At 46.8% G+C, this 24,300-nt stretch overlaps 1 protein-coding gene across 1 annotated transcript in view; it reads left to right on the top strand.

The window, feature by feature from the left end:
* Positions 1-18,345, top strand: part of DLGAP2 (DLG associated protein 2) — a 698,275-nt gene extending 679,930 nt beyond the window's left edge. The window contains exons 12-14 of the mRNA XM_064369784.1: positions 3,565-3,656; positions 8,195-8,347; positions 11,063-18,345. Coding sequence (XP_064225854.1) covers positions 3,565-3,656; positions 8,195-8,347; positions 11,063-11,281 — 464 coding nt within the window. The 3' untranslated portion in view covers positions 11,282-18,345. The remainder of the gene's footprint in view (positions 1-3,564; positions 3,657-8,194; positions 8,348-11,062) is intronic.
* The last annotated feature ends 5,955 nt before the right edge of the window (positions 18,346-24,300 follow it).

Genomic DNA, 24,300 nt, shown 5'->3' with positions numbered 1-24,300 from the left:
ACTGACTTTTTAGTTACAGTTTTAGGAAGCATAGAGTTGGTAAAACAAACTCATTTATTCATCTACTTCTATATATTTCTGTAGCAACAACTTGCTTAATCCCTTTAAGTATCTTCATTAATTATGCAGGTTTTAGAATACAAAAGAAATCAAAATTCAACATTTCTTTTTCTGTTTTTTGTTTTTGAGTTGGAGTTTTGCTCTTGTCACCCAGGCTGGAGTGCAATGGCGCAATCTCAACTCACTGCAACCTCCGCCTCCCTGGTTCGAGCAATTCTCCTGCCTCAGCCTCCCGAGTAGCTGGGATTATAGGTGTGCACCACCATGCCTGGCTAATTTTTGTATTTTTAGTAGAGAGGAGATTTCACCATGTTAGCCAGGCTAGTCTCAAACTCTTGACCTCAAGAGATCCACCCACCTCAGCCTCCCAAACTGCTGGGATTACAGGTGTGAGCCACGGTGCCCGGCCAAAATTCAGCATTTCAAAAGCAAAGACAATTCCTCCCCTTGTCATCAATGAGACCAGGGCTGCAGAACACGTTCATTCTGGGGGCATCAGCACGTGGACAAAGAATGAGGCGCTTTCGCTATCACCCCTGCAAGAAACTTCTGAAGCCCCACCACCTCCAGCTGCTTCTCCACCGAATGCATTGGCCCCTTCACTCTCCCCCCACAACCCCAGACTCACCCCAACTCAGAGCCCTGCCAGCTCCATCCTGTGCCACGTGGCCAGCAGCTCCCAGCTTCTTCTCAAATCCTCCCCTCCCTTCTCCATTCCCAGGATGGCTGGCAAATCAGATCCAAGGAAGAGCAACCCTTCTTTCAGCAGATTTGTGAACGGCGCAAGGCCCTGGTGTTGAGACAACCGGGAGACAACCCTCCATCCTTCTCTTCAAGACAGACAGTGCCAAAGTGTCATCCGAGTTATTTCCTTTTATTAAAAGTTCAACTGGCTCAGAGCATTTTATTACATGAAGAGTAAGGCCCTTTGTGGCCACAACCTGTGGTTCCTTTTCCCTGAAGTCAGGCTAAGGAGGAGCGACCATGGCAGCCTTAGCTTGGGTGGCAGGATGCCGGAGTCTGTAATGCCGGTTTCTGGATCATGTGGAATGAATCTCAAGTAACTGGCTCTCGGACTGACTCTTAAGGAATGTTTGGAGAAAGAGCCATTGTGGAAGAACCTATGGGGATTGAGTTTACATCCCTGGACCTGGGTTTCAACATCTGGAAATGCTCTGTAGGCTTCCATAGTCAGGTGTGCCCTGGGAGCCAGCAGGGGCATCTCCTGAATGCTTGAAAGAAAGGAACTCTCTGGCCTCACCCAGACCCAGTGAGTTAGGCCAGGCCTGGCACGAGATCCCCAGGCAAGTCACAGGTGGGTCTGCAAGGTCCCTTGAGCTCCAGGCACCTGCACGTCTCTGGGCAAAACCTCCAGGACATCAGTATTCCCTCGTGAAGTACAGAAAGCTGCAGGTGTAAGTGGGGATGGATCTTTCGCCTCTGCCTTTGAGGGGGCGAACCCCAGGATAAATGCCCCTTTTCCTATGCCATTTTCCGCCAGCCTTGGTGAGTCGGCTTTGCATGGCTTCCTTCCAGCAAAAGTTAAACCAGCAGCACTTTGAGTTTTAGGGTGTGTCGTGTAGGTTAGTGATTTGTGCTGTGCAGAGAATCTCCAGGGAGAGCAAAAAGAGCAGGTGAAATCATCAGTTTGGCCAGAAGCAGCAGCAGATGCCCCATGAGTGAGCTCCAGGAAAGATAGCCCCACCTGGGAGCACCCACACGGAAAACTAATGATGGGGAGACTTGGTGTAAATGGAGAAGCGATGAGATGCTTAGATCATCTGCCCCCTGCCTGGTGGGCAGCCCGGCCCCAAGTGCTGACTCAGGCACAGAAAAGCCACATACTGGTACTGGGCATACTCTATGGAATCACGTTGAATTGTTGCTCCAGCAAATAAAATCTAGCAGAAATCAGTAGGCCCAGGGTATAGCGGTAAGACATGGGTCCCAGGGGATTCCTGTGTGGTTTCGAGGATCGTGGTGAGCTAGGATCTACCAAAGCTGTCATTTACAAAGCAGTGGCCATGCTCACTGCAGACTCAGGAGTGGGCATGCCCACAGGGGAAGACGAAAAGCCAGACAGCTCGAAGGCTTGGAGACAGGAGGCGTGGGGTTTTCCCTACGCCCCTTGAACAGAGTATTTTATTTGACTAGTCTAAATGCAATTTAAAAAATGCCCCTATCTTTCTTTAAGTTGTTAAATTTTTCCCTTGATAGAACTATATTGCGGCCAGTCATGGCAGTTCACACTTGTAATCCCAGCACTTTTCGGCGGCCACGCGGGAGGATGGCTTGAGCTCGGGAATTGGAGGGTGTAGAATCATGCCACTGCACTCCAGCCTGGGTGACAGAGCAAGAGCCTGTCTCTAAAACACACACACATACACACAAGCCGGGTGTGGTGGCTTGCGCCTGTAACCCCAGCAATTTGGGAGGCTGAGGCAGGCAGATCACCTGAGGTCAGAAGTTCAAGACCAGCCTGGCCAACATGGTGAAACCCCATCTCTACTAAAAATACAAAAATTATCTGGGCATGGTCATGGGTATCTGTAATCCCAGCTACTCAGAGGCTGAGGCAAGAGAATCACTTGAACTCAGGAGGCGGAGGCTGCAGTGAGCCAAGATCACACCACTGCACTGCAGCCTGGGTGACAGAGCAAGACTCCATCTCAAAAAACAAAAATAAACACACATATACACACAGTTTATTCTTAACTTTTTAATATTTTTACTATTTAACCAAATAAAGTCATCGCAATTAGGAACCATTTGTAGATTAATCCTTCCTACCTCACTAAGCTGTGGCATGCTGACTTATAGCACACTCAGAAGTGGAGCGTTAGCATCACACATATACTGGGTACATGCATTGGTGAGTTTAGTAGGTGTAAGCACATTCAGGAACTTGTGACCCTCTCACCATCTCCAGGAAGGGAGCTGTGTCTTCCTAGCTGCCACCATCTTCCTGTGCGGCCTGTGTCCACGCAGCCTCTTCCTGCATAACATGTACCTCACAGCACTGTTAGGACATAGCTGCCCACAGTTCACTAAAAATTACTTAACTGAATCCAATGAGAGAACACATATGGATGTGTTTTTCCTAAAAATGGAGAAGTTCACATCTAACAGAGTTCACTGACACGTTACAGAGTCCATAAAGATAGGAGGAATTCAATGTCGCTGTTACTCACACGTGGTCTTGTCTTCCAGCTCATCCAAACAGCGGCACTGAAATCATCTCGATGCCAAAATAAGGAAAACTCCCTGAAGTGTAGGCCGCCTTTCTAAACTAAATTTCTCCCTATACCCAAGGAGAGTGTCCTCACCATGACATTCGGTCGTCTTTCATGAGTTGGGGATGGAACTGACTGAGGAACCACTCTGCAGTGAACGCTCCGCACGATGAAGCCGGAGTTCTCATCCAGGGGAACCTGCTCCCTCCATGTGGTGTTTCTGCTTTTGTTTGATTGACCCAGTTTTGAAGCTTTTTCTTTTTTTCAACAGTTCTCGGTAAAATCAGGAGTGCTGTTGGGAGTGCCCAGCTTCTCATGTCCCAGAAATTCCAGCAGTTTTATTGGCTTTGTCAACAGAACATGGTAAGTGAATCCTCAGAGAACCCCTGTTCCCTGTAACCAAGCTAATGGGCATCGTTCCATAGGCCCTCACTGTTTTTTCCTTGTCAAAGAGTTCCTATCAGTATGCAGAGTATCACACCCATTTATCATAGAAGATACTTCCCACCCTGGGGACAGAGACAGCATGGCCCTGGTTTAAACGTGGCACTGAGGCAGGGAGGCTGCCAGGGGAGCAGCGGTCAGGAAGACGGGGACCGCAGCAGCACGGGAAGAGGCTGTGTCTTTGCAACTGGATGTCCCACCAGAGCATCTTAGAAGAGGAGAAACCATGGAAATTTCTACATGCCTAATGTCACAAATGAAGAAAGTGATCTGAGGTGGCTGGAAAAACACATAAACAACTACAATGAAGACGAGATTTGCAGATAATTTAGCCTTTGTATTTTATAGATGGTAGTCAAAGAAATATACCATGAACTAGATGCATTAATACAGCTGGCATTAAACCTGGTGATTCCTGACAAGCAAAGAGAAAGAAAACCCACATATGTATTTATATTTACATATACTTACATGTATACATGTTAATATACATTTACATATCCTTATAAATATATATGCATGTTAATACATAAATGTATATTTGCTATTTCTGGCAGAGCAGAAAAGCTCATGTATACATCTCATATGATCTATATACATCTCATATATATTATATATTATATATGCATCTATATGTTTATATATACATCTATATAAACATGTATAGATGTATTTATACATAAACATAACATTAACAAGTATATGAAAGTTTACTTATATATACATACTAATTAACATATAACAAATATATAACATGTTAACTATTTTATATATACAAATGTATAGTATATATAAAATATATATAGTATGTGTGTAGGCAAATATATAGTATGTATAAAATATATGTAAGTTTACATATTAATATATTTTTATGTTATATATTTGCCTACACATATGTACATATATATTTTATATATACTGTAAGTTTACATATACATTAATATGTTTTAGATATACATTTGTCTACACACATACATGTAAATAGACTTTTCCTTAGCTGACTGAGGTATTCATTCTACTTTGAGAAATAGCTAAGTAATAGTTAAGCTACTGAATAGGTTGTCTTACAATACAAACACTGATTTTTTTTCAGACCAAACATTTTCAGTATAAAATGCAAATAGGTCTCTGCTAGGCCTCTCATTGGTAGCAATGGTGCCAGGTGTTTTGATTATGTTTTCTTTGGCTTTTTCATGTGCGAGGAGACATAAGAATGTTCTTCCAGATCAAAGGACATACAAGCAAGCCACAGTTGTATCTCACATCTTTTCATCAGGATCATTCAAAAGTTGGCCTTCTCTAATACTTTCCAGTCAGCCCCATTGATGTTCACCACAGATTTAAAGAGTCACCAACACGTCACTCTGACAAAGTCATAGTCATCATTTAAGAGGGGGAAACAGAAAGGTTTTGAGTACCTTGAAAGAAACTTGTAGCTGTTTAAACACTGAGCTATCATGTTACCTGTGAACACCCTTGCCTTCTCTGTGGTATCTATTTGTTTATTCCCTTTAAAGGAATTGATTCTGGCCACTGACAAGCTCTGTAATATTCTGCAGACTCGGGTGAGCCTAGCCAGGTACTGTCTTTAGGAAACTCTCACTCAGAGCTTCCCACACACAGCCCAAGGTGCACATTCAGGCCTGCTAAGTGTTCCTTTCTGCTCTGCCAGAAATAGCTAATATTGGGCTTAAAATTATTCATCCTAATATTGTTATGCCTTTTGAGTTTTGAAATCTTGGGCTTGGCTACATCATTTTCTTTCAACTTCTATTCAGGATTAGTACAAAAAATCTCTGAAATGTTTGCCGGGAAAGAGTGGTGTGGGGAGGGGGTGGTGCCAAGGATAGGCCTGGTGGAGGGGAGTGCTGAACGCCTTAACAGATGCTTTGCTCAACAAAGCCGAATTGTCCACAGCTCAGAGCAGCAGCGCTGCCTGCTGGAGGCTGTCGGTAGGTAACTAAGCTTTAAGTCAAAGAGTGACCCTAGAAAATGTCAGAACCCCACCCTGAGATTGAAGATGGACCACAGGGAGCAGAGCCTCTCGGGATCAGGATGTGCAGGTGGCTTGTGATGCAACCAGAAGGCACATAATACTGGAAAGGTAGCCCGGAGTGGTGGCACGCACCTGTAGTCCCAGCTACTCAGGAGGCTGAGGCAGGAGAATTGCTTGAACCCGGGAGGCGGAGGTTGCAGTGAGCCGAGACCACACCACTACACTCCAGTCTGGGTGACAGAGCGAGACTCCATCTCAAAAAAAATACTGAGAAGAACACTCCCTCAAAGTGTGCGGCCTGATTGCTGTGCTTGTGAGACCAGCAGTTTGACATCCGCAGTCTCATTTGGACCCACTGGGCTTGCCTCTGAATTTTAACTCATCCAACCCCGGGGGGGTGTGCGCCTGAGAACCCACCAGTACACATAGAGCTGCCCCAGGCCGCAACATGGGACACAATGGATGCTGGATGCCAGAGCCACAGGGCTGGATGAATTTAAGACGGCCATTTAACAAGGAACAAGGCCCTGCCATTGGCTTTTATTATAAACTATTGACTTTTTTTTTTTTTTTACTATAAACACCTTATCGTCTCTGAATGTTCAGTGGGTACAGATGCAACCGCCTCCCCCACCAAAACAGAACAGAAAACACAAAACTAAATATTGACCATGCCAGGCCCATGCCAGGCTGTGCCCGTCCAGCCCAGCGTGTGGTCTGCATGAGCCCAAAGGAAGGGAGTGTGGCTGGCCAAGGAGAGGGGCATGAGAAGGCAATTCCTGCTCTCAGGCCAGGGCAGCCTCGCCACAGCAGCTGGCCATGTGGACATGTGACTGCAACCGCCCAGCTGTGGGCGCTGGAGGAGAAGCCACTCTGCCTCCCCCATGCCTTCAGGCACAGCTATGCCCAGCCCTACGGAAAGAGGGGACATTCTTAGGTTGGCAGAGACTTCTGGAAGCCAGGCAGGCACCACCCCCACAGCGTCTGAGCAGCTTCCCTACCGCTTCTCACCCAGCCTGCCCTGCCCTGTGGCTGCAGCTCCTGGCATCCCTCGACTGACTTCGGTGTGGAACATGGCCTGGTTCCCGGGCACTGTGGTTGTCGCACCCACAGAGGCTGAGTTCAGGCTCCCACCTGTGGCCAGGGCCGCGCTCCCTGGGTTCCTGGGGAGCTCAAGTGCCTGCCCTGGCTCTGAGCAGGCAAGGCTGCCCTCGTGTGGCCGCAGAGAAGAACGGACTCGGCCGAGAGGCGGCAGCCAGGGACCCCAGTCACAGAGCTGTCCCTTCAGCTTTCACCACTGCTGCTCTTCCCAGGGGTGCGGCTGCCCTCAGGTGGGTGCCAGAGAAGGGGGTGGGAGCCGAACCGTGATTGTTTTGATGTGGATGTCGAACCAAACAGAAGTTCAGGTCATGCTGAGTGTGCACTGCTGAACCCGTGAGCAAATCCAGTTGAATGTCCACCCACCAGGAATTCCTCTCTGTTGAGCCCTCACTGAATCAAGGGAACCACTCCTGGAAAAGTTACTCGGATTTCAACATAGGCAGCAAGCCGGGCATGCTGGCTCATGCCTGTAATCCCAGCACTCTGGGAGGCTGAGGTAAGACGGTCACTTGACCCCAGGAGTTTGAGGCCACCCTGGGCAACATAGCCAGACCCCTTCGCTACAAAATTAAAGAAATTAGCTGAGTGTGGTGGCCTATGCCTGTGGTCCCAGCTACCTGGGACGCTGAGCAGGCAAGATCTCTTGAGCCCAGGAGGTCGAGGCTGCAGTGAGCTGCGATCACACCTGCACTCCAGCCTGGGCGACAGCGAGACCCTATCGCAAAAATAAGCATGTAGATGTAGGCAGCTGGTGGAAATCGTGTATCAGGCACCCTGCAGAGAAACCGAGCACATCTCTGGGCCCCATGCTTCCCGGGGCTGCAGCCCAGAGCCTCACCTGTGCCTCTACGAGTGGGAACCACTTGGTAAGAGCATCCTGTTCCTTGGTGCGTTACATTTGTAAGATGTCCTTGCCATTAGAACGAGAGCCAAGAGCCGTCAGAGAACACACAGGTCTTGAACAGGCCCCGAGCTGTCTCCCCGCCGCCACCAGCAGGCCAGTACAACGGCAGGCTCACAGAGCCCTGTCCCTTCTGCATCACCCACAGGTGACCAAAAACACAGGGTCCTGCTGCTTTTATGAGCTGTCAAACATTTAGAAACTCTTCCATCAGCCCCATTCCTGGCATTTTCAACGTGGAACAATGAACGGCTATGCTACCTATTTTTAAGCCATCAGCAAATACCTGTGCTAAAATAAACTGTCATCGAGGCATGGCACGCAATCCCAAATATTTGCCTCAGGGCGGAATTAGCCAGGATTCTCCCTCATCCGCCTCTTGAAAGGCGGATTAGGCCACCCCAGCCCTGTGCCCCTGGGAGACTCTCCAAGATCTGAATACCCTGTGTGTATTCCCAGGACCCCAGCGCCATGCCAAGGCCAACGTCGCAGGACCTGGCCGGCTACTGGGACATGCTGCAGCTCTCTGTCGAGGACGTCAGCATGAAGTTCGACGAGCTGCAGCGGCTGCGGCTCAATGACTGGAAGATGATGGAGTCTCCGGAAAGAAAGGTAAGGGCGCCCATGCAGAGCAGGCTCCCAGCAAACACCCTTTCCCACTACAGTAACCACCTGCTGCAGAGAGAAAGGTAAGGGCGCCCATGCAGAGCAGGCTCCCAGCAAACACCCTTTCCCACTGCAGTAACCACCTGCTGCAGATACAGCATGACGACGAGGTTCTCAGTCTTCTGCTGGCAATACGGGAACAAATTTTCCTGTATGTACATGTGTTCACACATGTGTGAGCATGTGCTTGTGTGTGTATGTGCCCCAAGTGGGGCAGAATTGCAGCCTTGGGCGCAGGTGGTAAATAATAGGGTCTTTCAAAGAGACACCAGCCAAGATCACAAGCAAACCTGCAGCCTCATTCCTGACACGGGTCTCACCTCTGAATTATTTTCATCAAACTTATTATGATTGTGTAAATATTAAGCTGGTTTCCCACAGGGAAAGTTTTAGGCCTGATCAGGGACTATCTCCAATTCAATATACCTTCTAGTATGGTCCTATAGGCAAGGCGACATTTTATACCTTATTCAACAGTTTGATGAATTAAGCTTCCTATAGATCAATCAACCCCAGTCCTTAAAATAGGCTGAAATTTCCCATTAAATCTGAACCCCAGTGTTTCACTTCTTCCATAATACTGTCATCACAAGAACTAGTAGATAGCTGAGTTAGCAGCAAAGACATTGACTTCCTCACACGTTTTAGGCATGTCCTGAGGAATCACAATTGGATTTTTCTAGACAAACGTTACCGATTAAAATGATTTAAAAAATCAAGTCAGCATACACTGGGGAAGCAGGAAGACACATCTGGGTCACCAGAATGAGCCAGGGCTGGTCACCCTCATCATCTGCTGCTCTCAGAGGATGCCCCTGGCTGCGAGTGGAGTTCCAGGCTAGACGCCACCAACCCACGGGTTCCCTTTCATCCCAGGCGACAGGGGAGCAGGCAGTAGTGCGCAGGGTCCACGTAAGCCGTGCGTGGGACTCAGCAGGTCCAGGTAAGCCAAGGCTTGGATCTGAGGTGAAGGGGATCATCGGTGATGTTCCTGAGCGAGAAGGCTGTTCCAACGAACGGACTTTAGTCCAGGTGCACGCAAGGTTTCCGTCTGTTTCCATTCTTTGGTCATTGAGAGCTAATACGAGCCCATCTACCCAAGCTGCATGTAGAGTACGATCCTCAAAACCAGAAAGCGAGCAGGTCTCTAGCACAGCGGAGGCTCCATGCCTGAGGAGGAGGCCCGCCCCTCCCGAACATGGCATCTTCATGTTCCTTCAACTTCCATGGGGTGGGCCCCTGCACAGCACCTGCTGGACACTCCTACAGGACTACACCTGCAGGCCGGGGAGCTCCTTTTAAGGGAGGACCCCCATAAGTAGTGCTGATGTGTACGCCTCACAGGCCCGTAGTTCAGGGACAGCAAAAGACGAAAGAGACCCTCTCATTTCCTCTTCCCTTGGCATCCCCTGAACTATGAGGACAGTTATCATGTGCTGAAAACAGGAATTACTTGTTAAAGTAGCTGAAGGTTGCAATGAACTCATCCCCCCATTGTTTTAGATGGATGCTAGAAAGTCAGGTAAGAGTCATTGCTTCTGGCCTAGGTCACGTAAAATAGCCAAAGGAATAAAGTTCCAGACACCAAAGCAGCCTTCTCACCACACACTCTCAGGCGACCGTGCCGCCGGCCTCCTCATACAACTGCCTGCTGTCCAAGCATCTCTGGGCTCCCCTTGGAATTTTTTTAGAGGCTGAAGACAGACACAAGCAGAATTTTTGTGTTTTTCTCCCCCAAAAACTAGATACCTGCTTAGGAAAGGAAAGGAGTTCTGACATCTTCTGTCATGCACCCTTTCCTGGGAAGGAAACAGCAGCCTATGGAGAGTCCCCATATGGCTCCGTCCAGAAGGGGACAGGGCAGGTCCCACTGTCTTTGGGAACAGTGTGAACCGCACAGCTGTGAGCACAGACCATTCGCGGGAGCAGCTGCATCACCCATCGCATTTGTTGCAGAATTGTGAAATTTATCTTTCTAAAAAGGCACACAACATATTTTAGTGTGACTTACCTGAGAATCTGAGCTAAGGGTCAAAAATACTTACTTGCATCTTTTTACAAACCAAGCAAGTGAACAGTAGTTTTATAAATATCGTCCACGTCAATGAGATTTTAGGCCAGTAAGAGAATTCGGCCAGTGTTTCCTGACACACCCACTCATGTAAGATGGTTTTCATAAACACATTGGAATTCTACAGTCTGCCGGAAACCCTCCAGTGTTTAACAGGGATGTCCAGCGATGTGTCCAAAATCCCTGTGATGCTCTGAGCTTGGCCATGCAGGTATTGGCCCGTGCTCAGAGAGGATGACATAGGGCTTTTGAAGTGCTGGAATTGAGCCACGATGTCAGAATAACTCAGTGACTCCAGAGATGCAAGGTGTGCATGTGCAGAATGTATTTCCTAATTTGTGAACACTGCTGCAAACGCCTGTGACCCCTCTGAAGAGTTTGAGGGAGCTTATGCAAATGATATACTGTGCAGAAGGCAGACCTATGACCTGGCAGTCAGGGTCCAGGGGAAGCGTGGGAAGGGAATGAAGGATGCCACTGGGAGGGTTTCGGTCAGGAAGGCCATGCCCAGACCCCAGGGCCACTGAGCTCACAAGCTCTTAGGAGCCCCCTCTGACCATCTGCCAATGTTGACTTGTGATGCTTTTCAGGAAGAAAGAAAGGTCCCGCCTCCAATACCAAAGAAGCCCCCCAAAGGAAAATTTCCCATCACAAGAGAGAAATCCCTGGACCTGCCCGACAGACAACGCCAGGAAGCCCGGAGACGACTCATGGCCGCCAAGCGCGCGGCGTCCTTCCGGCAGAATTCTGCCACGGAGCGCGCGGACAGCATCGAGATCTACATCCCCGAGGCCCAGACCCGGCTCTGAGGACGGACGGCGGCCGCCTTCCCCTTGGTTGTTTCTGCTTTTTCACAAAACGCTTGTACAGTTTGTTGCCTCCCTGGTGGTTTCTGTCTCATTTCTTCCACTGAACACGCCCTTGCTGTCCTGCTCCTTGTGCCGTGAACACAGTGGAACGCGGTCACTGGCCTCAGAGTCCACGGAGCTAGTGGTGAGGACGGCTTTTGCTTTTCTTCACTGGTGGCCTGGCTCACACTCGGCTCTGAGGGACAGGTGTGGCGAGACCTAACTTCTCCTCCGTGTTCTCCGAGGATGGCGAGAAACGCCCCTGGAGCTGAAACCCAGCTTACATTTTGTTATTTCTATTTTTATAAATTGTGTGATAATTAGAGGTAAGAATAAATAACTATAAATGGGTGCATCTCACCACTCCCTAGAGGCATTAGACACCCAAGTGGAAGGTGCTACAACCTGAAGTGCAGGAAAGAAAGGCCCCTTCCCCTCGCATACCCGAGTTCCTTCTCCCTGAGTCCGGGGCCTGTCTGCCCGCTCCGCCCTCCTACTCCTGTTTGTCACAAGTAAAAAACATTAGGCTCCTTGCGTGAAGCTTACTGTGATGGAAAGTGATCTCTCCAACCACCAAACTCCCCGCCATATGGTTCTCCAAAACCCAGGGGTTGACAAGTCTGAACCCACTGAAAATACCCAGCACAGCATCTACACATTCAAAAGAGAAGCTGAGTGTTCTGAGTGTTCCCACGAGGAAGTGACGCACAGAGAGAGGAGAGCCTTAGAGAGGGCTGGGAGCATAAAGGGAAGAAAATGTCCTTACTTCTATGAAATAGTCATTGTATTTTTTATTTCTTTGTAACTTAAAATACAACCCTCAGTATTTTCCTTAAGTTTCACCATTTATGCTACATGGGATTTTTTTAATGTATGTATATATATTCTCAAATTGCTCTATCAGCTGACTTTCCAGGGTATCCTTAAAAAAAAAACACAAAAAACAAAAAGTTTGCTTGTTTAAAATGACAGTTGTGATGCTGTAAAAAGTTTAAGAAATATGAATGTGAGTGGTAAGTATATCTCAGTTTAAATGGTAAAGAAGAAATGTAGTTTACATTTGTATTTTTCCAGAATTCTTTTGTCCTATGCAGTATTGCTAAAGTAAAGAATAGATTCCTTGCCTGTGTTAGACATGAAGGAAAAAGAGGTCACCTGTTGCAATTTCCAGCTGTGGAATTCAAAAAAGTAATTAGTGTTCATGACTCTCTGGTTGGCACCAGAGGAAACCAGGAACGGCTCTAATTAATAGGCTTTCCGTGAGTGTAATTAAATTTAGCCGCCATGACCGTTGTTCCCACATAACTTCTGTTTCACCATTCAGACCAGTCTCCAAAGGAAAAGCCTATCCGATCTTTCCACTGGGTTACAATTTCACAGTTGTCATTATTACTCAGAGTAAAGGCAGGACTGAGATTCCAGACAGATGTTTCCACCCAAATACCAGGTCTTCCTTCCCAGCTTCAAGGAGTCCCGTGTCCTTAGCCACAGGCAGAACAGCTTTCCACGACCCGCAGCACTTTTTCTCTTCACTTGATTTGCACTTTACAATGTCCCTGGCCCCTCTGCAGCCCGCGTCTGGCAGGGCGTTGGGTGCGCTGTTGCGCCAGAGCGCCCTCCCGAGCCGCAGCCTCTCCCCTGCCTCATTTCCCACATCCCACTGCGCATGGGACCGTTAGGAGCAGAGCTGATATTAAAGCATGTTAGCTTCAAAGTTTTACTTTTTTAAAGCTGAGTAAAGATTTCCCTGTAAAAACAAAACCCTGTAAATCAAGCCTCATATCTGGTATATATTTTACCAAACAGCCTTAAAATATATTTGGAAGCAAAAATCAGTACGAATGTATCTCCTCGAAAAATGCAAAAAAAAAAAAAAAAGTTCCCTGAAATATTCTTCTATAAATGAATCCTATTTCCCCAGAGTGTTCAAAGCATTTTCTACCTAAATAAATACCTAAATCTTGAGTAGTGTACAGTAATGACGCCTCTTCCTATATCCACTCTATTATGTTAAAACAAATGTATCTGCAAATATTGGCATTTTAGACTTTTAAAATGCTGTATGATTTCAGATGAACTCTGCTGTTTAGAAATACCCGCAGAAAAGCAAAGTCAGTGTACACTCCCAGTGAAAGGAAATGTAACACGGCTCTGTGTCCTGGATCTGTTACAGACACGCCACCTCCTCACATCGTTCTACCTACTGGCAGCTGATACGTTTAACTCATTTCCTTGAACTTATACAAAACATATAAAAACAAACTGTTAAGGTAGACAATCATTATTTGTCTTAGATCCCAGATTCAATGATCCCTGCTTAAAGGAAAACATTCACTGGCTGTGGATTAATTTCTTATGTTTTGTAAATTCATTGTTATTTTACAATCCCCAAAAGTCTTGGCCTAAAACCATCCCTAAGTGAGCAGATTAACCTACCACTAAATCGCACAGGGGTTGGTGACTCGACGTGGTGAATGTGCACATGCCCTGCTTGGTCCGCCATGTTCCAAAGAAGATGATTCAATGGTAGAACGGATCACCTGCTGCTAGACCTGATGGAATGTTACCTGTCCGTGTCACATAACCAAGTGCAATATACTCAGTTCTCGTGCAGGTGACATTCTACCATGAAATGCAGAAGATAAGCCATGTTTATGTATTGTACATGTCAAGAAAAATAAAACTGTTTATGATACTTGTGTTAGTCACTCAAGCTAACTTATTTCAGCCACTTCTAGCAGATACATACCATGGAGCTCACATGTGACCATTTCATCATATTTAAAATATAATTTTAATAAAGGAGTACACATCCTTTGGAAAACATGGCTGAAAATAATGATGCATGATGTTCTAGGAACATCATCCTGGAGAATGTGATGTTCACTATAACCCCACACCCACATTCCCTAAAGATACGGCCCATAACGGGTGAAACCCGGACACTTTCCTTATAGCCAACAAGTTGATCCTGCTGTGTTGAAGGCTTTAGTTAATAAAACACAAGTATGATAAACAGGACTTAGCATTTAACCCAGGAAAGGAGAATGCTGCTTGTTAACCAGCGCGTTTTCCTTGTAATGCATCTCATGCGTCTTCATGTGTTGTTATTGTGTTTGAACTAGTTATCCATGACAATTTTTACATTTTTCTCAGCAAATTTACATCACCATCTTAAAATGGTATATAAAAAAGAACTGTTTATGATACCAAAAATATAGTTTTGTTTAAAAGGAAATATTGATGTTGTCAACTCCAATTCTAAAAACTTCAGGCACTTAATGGAAAAGCTTATGATCAGATAAAAATATAAATTACATGTAAGGTTATCTGGGGTTTTTTTTTTTTCCTTAAAAAAAAAAAAAAAGACTACAAAATCAGTGCCCTGCTAAGTGGAGGGACTTTCTCCCCACTACTGGCTCTTATGAAAGTGGCCAGATTGATGATTAGAAGACACAGTGGCAGAGCACGCACGTGCACAGGTTCTGATTCTTTCTCCTGGAGTGTATGTCCTTGTTTCTCTGTCTTGATTTTTGCCTTTTCAATGCCATATTAAGCACCACTCTTCCCACCCCTTCATTAGAAGGCCCTGCATTCGTAAATTCGCTCATCTCTGTTTTTGTTGGGTCCTTGTAGACATTGCTACTCCAATCCGGGATGGAATTTCACAGGGAAGTGAAGGGATGCTGGAGGCCTGAAATGCCTGCGGTGACCACGGAATGTGCTCTATTAGGGACAGCTCTCCGGTTTGGGCCAAACCTTTTGGGCGCAAGTAGGGAGTGGGGGAGGCGGGTCTGAGTCTTCCTCAGGAAGGCCTTTTCTATCAGCAGGAGCTCCACCAAGTCAAGCCGTCCTGTGGTCCTGAGCATTAAGGGACCAGGGGGCCTCCTGGGAGACGCAGCTGCATTTCATCAGCTGGCCTTGCTCAGAACTCTGGCAGGTTCCCCAGGTGTTTCAGTGGACAGGAGCCCATGTGCCATGACTGAGTCAGCCTGGGGACCCCAGTCACCAGTATAGCCATCCTTGCTGATGACGGTGGCCCCCCACAAACCTGGGAGAGGCGGCAGAAAACGTGTAAGAGGGTGTGCGCTGGTACAGACATAGAAGCGTTGCCCCAGACAGCATTGGTTCAGGGAGGGCACCTGGATGCTGCATTTGGCCCCCCACATGTCTGAAAACTGGACTCGCCTCACCTACGAGCACAGAAACAAGCTCCCCCAACAGGGGCCTAAGTAACCAAATTCCACATGGTTTGTGCCTGCTCACTTCCCAGCCCTCTTCTCAAGCCTGAACTTCATGTTTCTTCTAACTGCAAATTTAACAGGCTAGTTTAAAACAGCAGTTTCAGACCACACCCCCTAGAATGTCGGAGGGCTCCCTTGTTTTCATCTGCATGTCTGTCTGCACTTCTTTGTAGGCATGGGTTGAAAACAAGGTTCCAAAACTTGAAAATAAAATAGAAAACCATGAGCTTAAGAGATGAAAAAGATGACCCTTTCCCATCAGTATCCGTAACTCTGTGGGCTAGGACAATGCACCGCGCTTCATCTGGCGCCGTGTGTCAGCCGTGACACACACCGCACAAGGTCAGATCAGATCCCATGGCTTCCCTGCGGGAGGCCCGTCTTCTTACTATTAGTTGGGAGTTGCAATGCATTGTTGGCCATCAAGTGCCGAAGGAAAGGGTTGCTTGTATGCATTCGGCTGAATGTCCCCCAGCACAGCGTGGCAGAATATTCTGGAAATGAAGGAGATGTTGCTAGGAATCTCTAGGCTGTTTAATCAGGCAGTGTGGCTCTGATTCACCCTCAGCCAGCAGCTCATCTCACTTCTTCCTCTATGTCTCAGCTGTTTCCTCTAGACAGGGGATTACAGTTCCTGCCCCTGTCTCCCTCGAGGACACGAGGACACGTTGTGAGGATTAGTGACATATTGGCTCTAAGTCCTTTGAGCTCCTGGAACAGGTGGTCAAAGTTGGAGTTATTTCTAAGGATTAGGCCCTGGTGTCTTCTGGAATGCCGCCCTCCAGCTCTGCAGGGAAGGCTGCCAGAGTCCAGGCGGGTGACAAACATCTCAGAGCTAATCAGGGACCACCAGAGGCAGAGGCCGTGAGACTGTCTTTGGAAAGGTTTGGAAATGGGAAATAACTACAAGGGGCATTCTCCTAGCTTCTGGCTTTGATTTTAACCATTTCTAGATGCTTCCAAGAACAAGAACCCAGCACCAGCCAGAATTAGGCCACGTTTTCACCATTACTGAAGCTCAGTTGCCTCTTAGATGAAATGAGGAGATAAACTAAGCATTTAAGTGATGAAGGGAAAAAATAATTTGGAAGCAGGTAACCGCATGCATGGGGAAACAGCAAAAGCAAAATGAGACACACTGGCTCAAACCACGAAGAGTGTGAGGATCCCCCACCAGTTCCCTACTGCAGAGAATGCAGAGGTGGTCTGTGGGAAAGCTCCAGGAAATAACCATCTTTCATCCTTGCCACGTTGAAAAATGTCCATAATTTTATTAACTGCTGTCCTAACCCTGGCGTTTTTATCTAGTGTTAAATTATTTCAAGTTTCAATGTAAACACTTAACAGATGACTTCTTTGCAGAGAAAATGTTCGTTACCTACTATCAAACTACTTTTTAACAGACTTTGTATATACACACACTAAGGTGACAGAGGTTCACCTCCCGACTTTCTTAGATTTTATGTAATTCTTTTCATTGGTGCTTATTCAGGACCTGAAAGCCTTGGGCATCCAAGCTTTCACCTACTCAATGGAGGAGAGGCGATAATGAATGAAAAGATTGACACCAGGTTTCTCGGACAAATTTAAGTACAAATTTCTCTCTCAAATAGACCATGGTCTCCCTAGAGTGTGTTGGTTTGTGTCTGCCAGTACAAAGGATGCTCCCAACTTGACCATGGTACCTCATGGAAGCCACTCACCCATTCTCTGATTTACCCCCAAAACACCACCATGACCCAGCCCCACTCATTTGAATAATACAATCATATCACTTTCAAAGGGCTCAGCATGAATGTCTCCCTCACTCCACTCTCTAACTGGTTTGCTGAACTCAACAAAGCTTCCCGTTTAGAGCAGCAAGGGGGAAGGCTCCTTTTGAACGCTTCCTTCCGAATGGTAAGCCACTTTGCTCTCAGACAGGACAGGTCCTCCCTGCAGAGAGACACCACTCATCCCCCACCTTCCATACTACAGACCAAAATACCCAGGTGTGGCCTAAGGACTACATTAAATGCCTCCTATAGAAATTCAAGGAATGTTAGAACCAGGAAACTAGCTGTTTAGTTCAAGTTTTAAAAAAGTATATAAATATATATATATATATAAATATGAAATCATATCGAGCGTGAGGATGAACAGAGTGCCAAATACTCAGCATCTGTACAAAGTCACTTCACTGGAATTAAACTATTTTATGTAATTCTCTTTCTCATGCTTTTATGGTTCTTTTGATAAATTCTATTTAGTAGCATGCAGGATACCTGATCTGAATGTGCAATCTGCTATTCATCACCACGATTTCTTACTTCTTAATAACTTATCAGAATGTTGGTCATTCCTTTCAGGCATTTAAGGATTGCTTTCTTTGTGTTCTTTTTTTCCATGACTTTTTTTCAATCTCAGCTGACTGTAAGAAAATGTGCACCGTTTCCTCCATAACCTCCTGTGATAATACTCCATCTGATTTCTGTATCGCTGATGTTCACCTCCTGTAAATAGTTCTGCAATTAAATTTTTTGAGAAAAGTAATGTTTACTTTTTTATTGGAGTGAATTCTCGTGTTATTTTAAACTCAGAAAATTATATAGACCAAAGAGTTTTATCCGAAAAAAAAATTACACTCTTCCTCCATTATATATTTCATTGTTGAAATATCCTCAATTTCTCTATATTTTAAGAAGTAATGGACATTTATTAAGGCTACAGATTTAATATGTATGCAAAAATGGTATAGATTAAATGAGTTTTTAATTAATAAATCCTGCAGTATTTAGTTAACGGTTGTTTTACGCTCTTTTGAGTTGCATTGAAAAGAGACGCACATTAGCTCACTGGACCACACAGATCCAGGCTCCAGTGAGACAGGGTGGGATGTGGACTTGGCAATGAACCTCCAGGACAAGTGGGTTCCAGTCCCCACTGCGCCTGAGGCTAACAGGAAGCAGTACAAGCCCGTCCCTCCAGGGAGGTGGACGGGTCTGGGGAGGTGACCCGATCTGGGGAGGTTGACCAGTCTGGGGAGGTGTACCAGTTTGGGAGGTGACCAGTCCGGGAAGTAACCAGTCTGGGAGGTGACCAGTCCAGGAGGTGACCAGTCTGGGAGGTGACCGGTCCGGGAGGTGACCAGTCCGGGAGGTGACTAGTCTGGGAGTGACCAGTCCGGGAGGTAACTAGTCTGGGAGGTGGACCAGTTGGGGAGGTAGACCGGTCTGAGGACGTGGACTGGTCTGAGAGGTGACCAGTCTGGAGAAGTGACCAGTGAGGGGAGGTGGACCAGTCCAGTTAGGGGACCAGTGCAGGGAGGTGGACCAGTACAGGGAAGTGACCAGTCCTAGAAGATAGAGCCAGTTGGGGAGGTGATAAGTTTGGGAGGTGACCGATGCAGGGAGGTGACCAGTCCGGGAGGTGGACCAGTCCAGGAGGTGACCAGTCCAGGAAGTGACTAGTCTAGGAGATGGACCAGTCTGGGAACTGGCCAGTCCTGGAGGTGGACCAGTCCGGAAGGTGGACCAGTCTGGGAGGTGACCAGTCTGGGAAGGTGGACCAGTCTGGGAAGGTGGACCAGTCTGGGAAGGTGGACCAGTCCGGGAGTTGACTAGTCCGGGAGGTGACCAGTCTGGGGAGGTGATCAATCCAGAAGGTGACCAGTGCAGGGAGATGGACCAGTCCAGAAGGTGACCAGTCCGGGAGGTGACCAGTCCAGGAAATGACCAGTCTGGGAAGGTGGACAAGTCTGGGAGGTGACCAGTCCGGGAGGTGGACCATTCTGGGGAGATGACCAGTCTGGGAGGTGACCAGTCCTGGAGGTGGACCAGTCCTGGAGGTGGACCAGTCCGGGAGGTGATCCGGTCCGGGAGGTGGACCGGTCCGGGAGGTGGACCAATCCGGGAGGTGGACCAGTCCGGGAGGTGACCAGTCCAGGGAGGTGGACCATTCTGGGGAGGTGACCAGTCCGGGAGGTGGACCAGTCCTGGAGGTGACCAGCCCTGGAGGTGGACCAGTCCGGGAGGTGGACCAGTCCAGGAGGTGGACCAGTCCAGGAGGTGACCAGTCCAGTCCCAGACCGGATCACCTCCCGGACTGGTCCACCTCCAGGACTGGTCCACCTCCAGGACTGGTCACCTCCCTGGACTGGTCATCTCCCCAGAATGGTCCACCTCAGTCCAGGAGGTGGACCAGTCCGGGACGTGACCAGTCCAGGGAGGTGACCAGCCCTGGAGGTGGACCAGTCCTGGAGGTGGACCAGTCCGAGAGGTGGACCAGTACAGGAGGTGACCAGTCCGGGAGGTGGACCAGTCCGGGAGGTGACCAGTCCAGGAGGTGGACCATTCTGGGGAGGTGATCAGTCTGGGAGGTGACCAGTCCAGGAGGTGGACCAGTCCTGGAGGTGACCAGTCTGGGAGCTGACCAGTCTGGGAGTTGACCAGTCCGGGAGGTGGACCATTCTGGGGAGGTGACCAGTCCAGGAGGTAGACCAGTCTGGGGAGGTGATCAATCCAGAAGGTGACCAGTGCAGGGAGATGGACCAGTCCGGAAGGTGACCAGTCTGGGAGGTGACCAGTCCGGGAGGTGACCAGTGCAGGGAGATGAACCAGTCCAGGAGGTGACCAGTCTGGGAAGGTGGACCAGTCTGGGAGGTGGCCAGTCCAGGAGGTGGACCTCACATCCCCACTCTGTTGGAGCGATCGCTCCCTGCCTTCCACCTCCTTGATCAGTTGCACCCGCACTTCTTTCTCTTGCTTCTGACCAGCTAGTCTCACCCACTCAGTGAGAAATCCTGCTGCCTCATGTCTGCGTGCCTTCTCTCCACACAGTCCTTGCCTGGATACTCTGAGTGTCACTCTCCAGTCTCCCCAGCAGCACCATGCAGCTCCGGAGGACGACCCTCGCCCAGCGCACATCAGGATTGTGCTTCATGCATTTTTTTTCACGCTGTTTTTTTTCCTTAGCCTACTCTGTCCTCAGTGATGTTTCGCAGTAAGATCATCAAGGAGGTTTGGTGAAAAAAGGGTCTCTAACGAATTTCAGAACTGGGAAGGCCATCTTCTAATTCCTCCCAGTGAGTTATATACAAGTGGTTGAGAATTGCTACTGAAGTATATAAATACTGGTGTAGCCGGACTATTCAGGAAATGGAACCCACTCTCAAGTTCTGTTTAACTTGCTTAATTACAATCATGATTTATAAAAGTTTCCAGCAAAGAAATTTAATTGAGAACACGTATCTAACCAATTGAGAGCATATTAGCATTTATACGTCTTTCTTTTTATACCATATTTCTTTTTATAATAGACTTATAACCAATAAAAGCAAAGCTTTATATGTTTTTCTTTTTTAATCCCATAGTCCTCCAATAAATATTTTAACTTACTTGGCCTTTCATTTGAAACTTTATACCTTCATCGTCATGTAGTCAAACATTATTTCTCAGAAGTGGTAAAGGTACAAATAAATTATCATGGAATTCATTTTAAATTATGACAAGATAACTTATGGAACTGTTTAATTAAAAACCAAGGAACCAGTGCATAAGAACTTCCGGCTTCTCATACAGCATTCTGTCCTAACCAGAAAAAAGTGCAAGCTGAAAATCAGCAATTGTTTGTAGATTCTCATCAGAGAACAATGTCACAGGGCAAATAGCCCCCCCATAATGAGACAGACGGACAGAGGGACACAGACTCACAGCCCACGGAGCAAATGCCCAAGAACAGAAACCTCTGTGGCGGTTAATAAGGCCAGAGGCTCAGCATGGACACACCCAAGGATTAAAACTTCAGGGGACCCTGTCTTAGAACGCCCCCCCCAGTTTGTGAGCTTCACTTCCAGGAACACCCCAAGTTCTCAGGGTGTACATCAGAGAAAAACGCTCTTGTTATTCCAGCAGGTGGAAGGATAGCAGCCATTCTAAAATATGTCCAGAGCATCTGTTCACCTTAAAAAAGGCCCTCAATGACAGGGCCTAACAGACAGACTTGGGGTTCGCCAGAGCCTGACATATGTAGAGGAAGGGAGACACTCAATGCCAGCCCCCTCCAGCCATCCTAAGGCGGGGGTGGGAAGGGGGTACTGGGAAGGATTTACAAAGATCAGAGCTCAGGGCACAGGCTCGCTGAAAGACTGAGACCCAATCATAGGATAAGAGAAAGCTTCCCCTGCCCACACACCTCATCATCCCATCAAGAGCACTTTTGTATTTAAAAAAAAAAAAAAAAAAAAAAAAAGGTGGGAGTAGGGGGAGGCCAGGTATGGTGGCTCACACCTGTAATCTCAGCACTTTGGGAGGCCAAGGTGAGAGGATCGCTTGAGCACAGGGTTTTTTAAAAAGAGATGCAACAACATGCTATCTACCATAAAAAGCACTTTAAACATAAAGATGTGGATTAAGAGTGCCGCCATGGAGCAGGATATACCACGCTAACACTAACCCAAAGAAAGCTGCAGTCACCCATTAACACCAAACAGGGCACCCTTCAGACAAGGGGTTTCCTCCAGGATACAGAAGGACATGGCGTAATGATAAAGAGGCCAGTTCTCCAAAAAGACATGACAGTGTTCAACATGCCTGTGCCTAAAAACAGTGTCGACGGACACAAAAACTGGCAAAACCACAAAGAAATATCCACTGTTGTGTTTAGAGAGCTCAGCACCTCCCTGCCAGTCACCGGCAGATCCAGCTGGCAGAAAATCAGGCAGGACATAGCTGACCTCAACAGCACCACCGCGCACCTGGCTATAAGGAACACCTATGCCCTACTTCATCCAACTACAGCAGAACACACATGCTTCCCAAGCTCACAGGAAGACAGGCTACACTATGCCCTAACAAATGTAAAAGAATAGAGTCATGCAATGCATGCACTTTCAATTCCACAATGCAGTTAAACAAGGAATTAGTAACTGAAAGATAGCTGGAAAATCCCAAAATGTGGAGATTAAACAACACACTTCTATTAACACATGGATCTACAAAGAAGTCTCAAGAGAAATCTTAAAATATTTAAACTAAATGAAAATAAAAACACAATATATGTAAATGTGTGGGATGCAGCAAAAGCAGTGCCTGGGAGAAATTCATAGCATTCAAAGCCTGTATTCGAAAAGAATAATCATCTAAAACCATTTAGATTTCAACTTTAGGAGGCAGTTAAATCCAAAGTAAGCACAGGAATATAAATAATAAGAATCAGAGCAGAAACCAGTAAGATTAAAAGTAGGAAACAGAGGAAAATAATGTAATCAAAAGCCAGTGCTTTGTAAAGATCAATAAAATTGATAAATTTCTAACCCAGCTAAGAGAGAGAGACAGACAGAGAGAGAAGTGACACAATTTACTAATATTAAAAATGAAAGGCCAGGTGCCGTGGCTCACGTCTGTAATCCCAACACTTTGGGAGGCCAAAGTGCGCAGATCACAAGGTCAGGAGTTCAAGAGCAGCCTGAGCAACATGGTGAAATCCTATCTCTACTAAAAATACAAAAATTAGCCAGGTATGGTGGCATGCCTCTGTAATCCCAGCTACTTGGGAGGCTGAGGCAGGAGGATCACTGGAGTCTGGAGGGTCAAGGCTGCAGTGAGCCCTCACTGCATTCCAGACTGCGTGATCGATGGATGGATGGATGGACGGAAGGAAGGAAGGGAGGAAGGAAGGAAATTTTATAAACAACTTAATGTCTATAAATTAGATAACTTAGACGAGATGGACCAATTCCTAGGAAGATACAATCCAACAAAACCCAAGTAAGTATAAACATATATTCTGAATAGGACTATATTTATTAAAGAAATTGAATTAATAACCTTCCCAAACAGAAAGCACCCAGACCAGATGAGATCACTAGTGAGTTCCACTAAACTCATCAATAACTGTAAGAATCACACTGCCGGGCGCAGTGGTTCCTGCCTGTAATCCCAGCACTTTGGGAGGCCAAGGCAGGCAGATCACCTGAGGTCAGGAGTTCAAGACCACCCTGGCCAACATGGTGAAGCCCTGTCTCTACTAAAAATACCAAAAATTAGCTGGGCACAGTGGCAGGTGCCTGCAATCCCAGTATTAGGGAGGCTGAGGCAGGGAAAATCACTTGAACCAGGAAGCAGAGGTTGCAGTGAGCTGAGATTGTGTGCCATTGCACTCCAGCCTGGACAAAAGAGCAAGACTCCATCTCAACAACAACAAAAACAATCAGGCCAATTCTCCATAATGTTTATAATGTCTTTCAGAAAACAGAAGCAGAAATACTTCCTAACTCATTCTGAGGCCAAGATTCCCCTAAAACCAAAGTCAAACAAAAACATTAAAAGAAAGGAACTCTAAGATCGGTATCTCTCAGGAACATAGTTGCAAAATCCTCAAAAAATAGAAAGACTCCAAATTAACAAATCAAGTCCAACAATGTGTTAAAAGAATTGTATACCACAACCAAGAGGGGTTAATCTCCAGTATATGAGACTGTTGTAAACATTTGAAAATCAATTAATGTAATCATCACATCACAGGCTAAAAAAAAATCTTAAATGATGTTATCAGTAGATACAGAAAAAGCATTTCAGAGCTCAACACCCATTCAGTATGAAGACTCTCAGCAAACTAGGAATACAGGGAACTGTCTCAGCTTGATAAAGAACACCTGCAAAAGCCTACAGCAAGCACCACATTTAATTATGAGAAACTCCAAGGCTCCAGAGATGGATCAGGAACAGGGCAAGGACGTCCCTCTCACCGCTCCTGTTC

Source organism: Aotus nancymaae, unplaced genomic scaffold, assembly GCF_030222135.1.
Source record: "Aotus nancymaae isolate 86718 unplaced genomic scaffold, 86718_ANA_hifiasm-v0.15.2.pri h1tg000090l, whole genome shotgun sequence".
Classification (NCBI taxonomy): domain Eukaryota; kingdom Metazoa; phylum Chordata; class Mammalia; order Primates; family Aotidae; genus Aotus; species Aotus nancymaae.
This window is presented reverse-complemented; position numbering and strand designations above follow the sequence as displayed.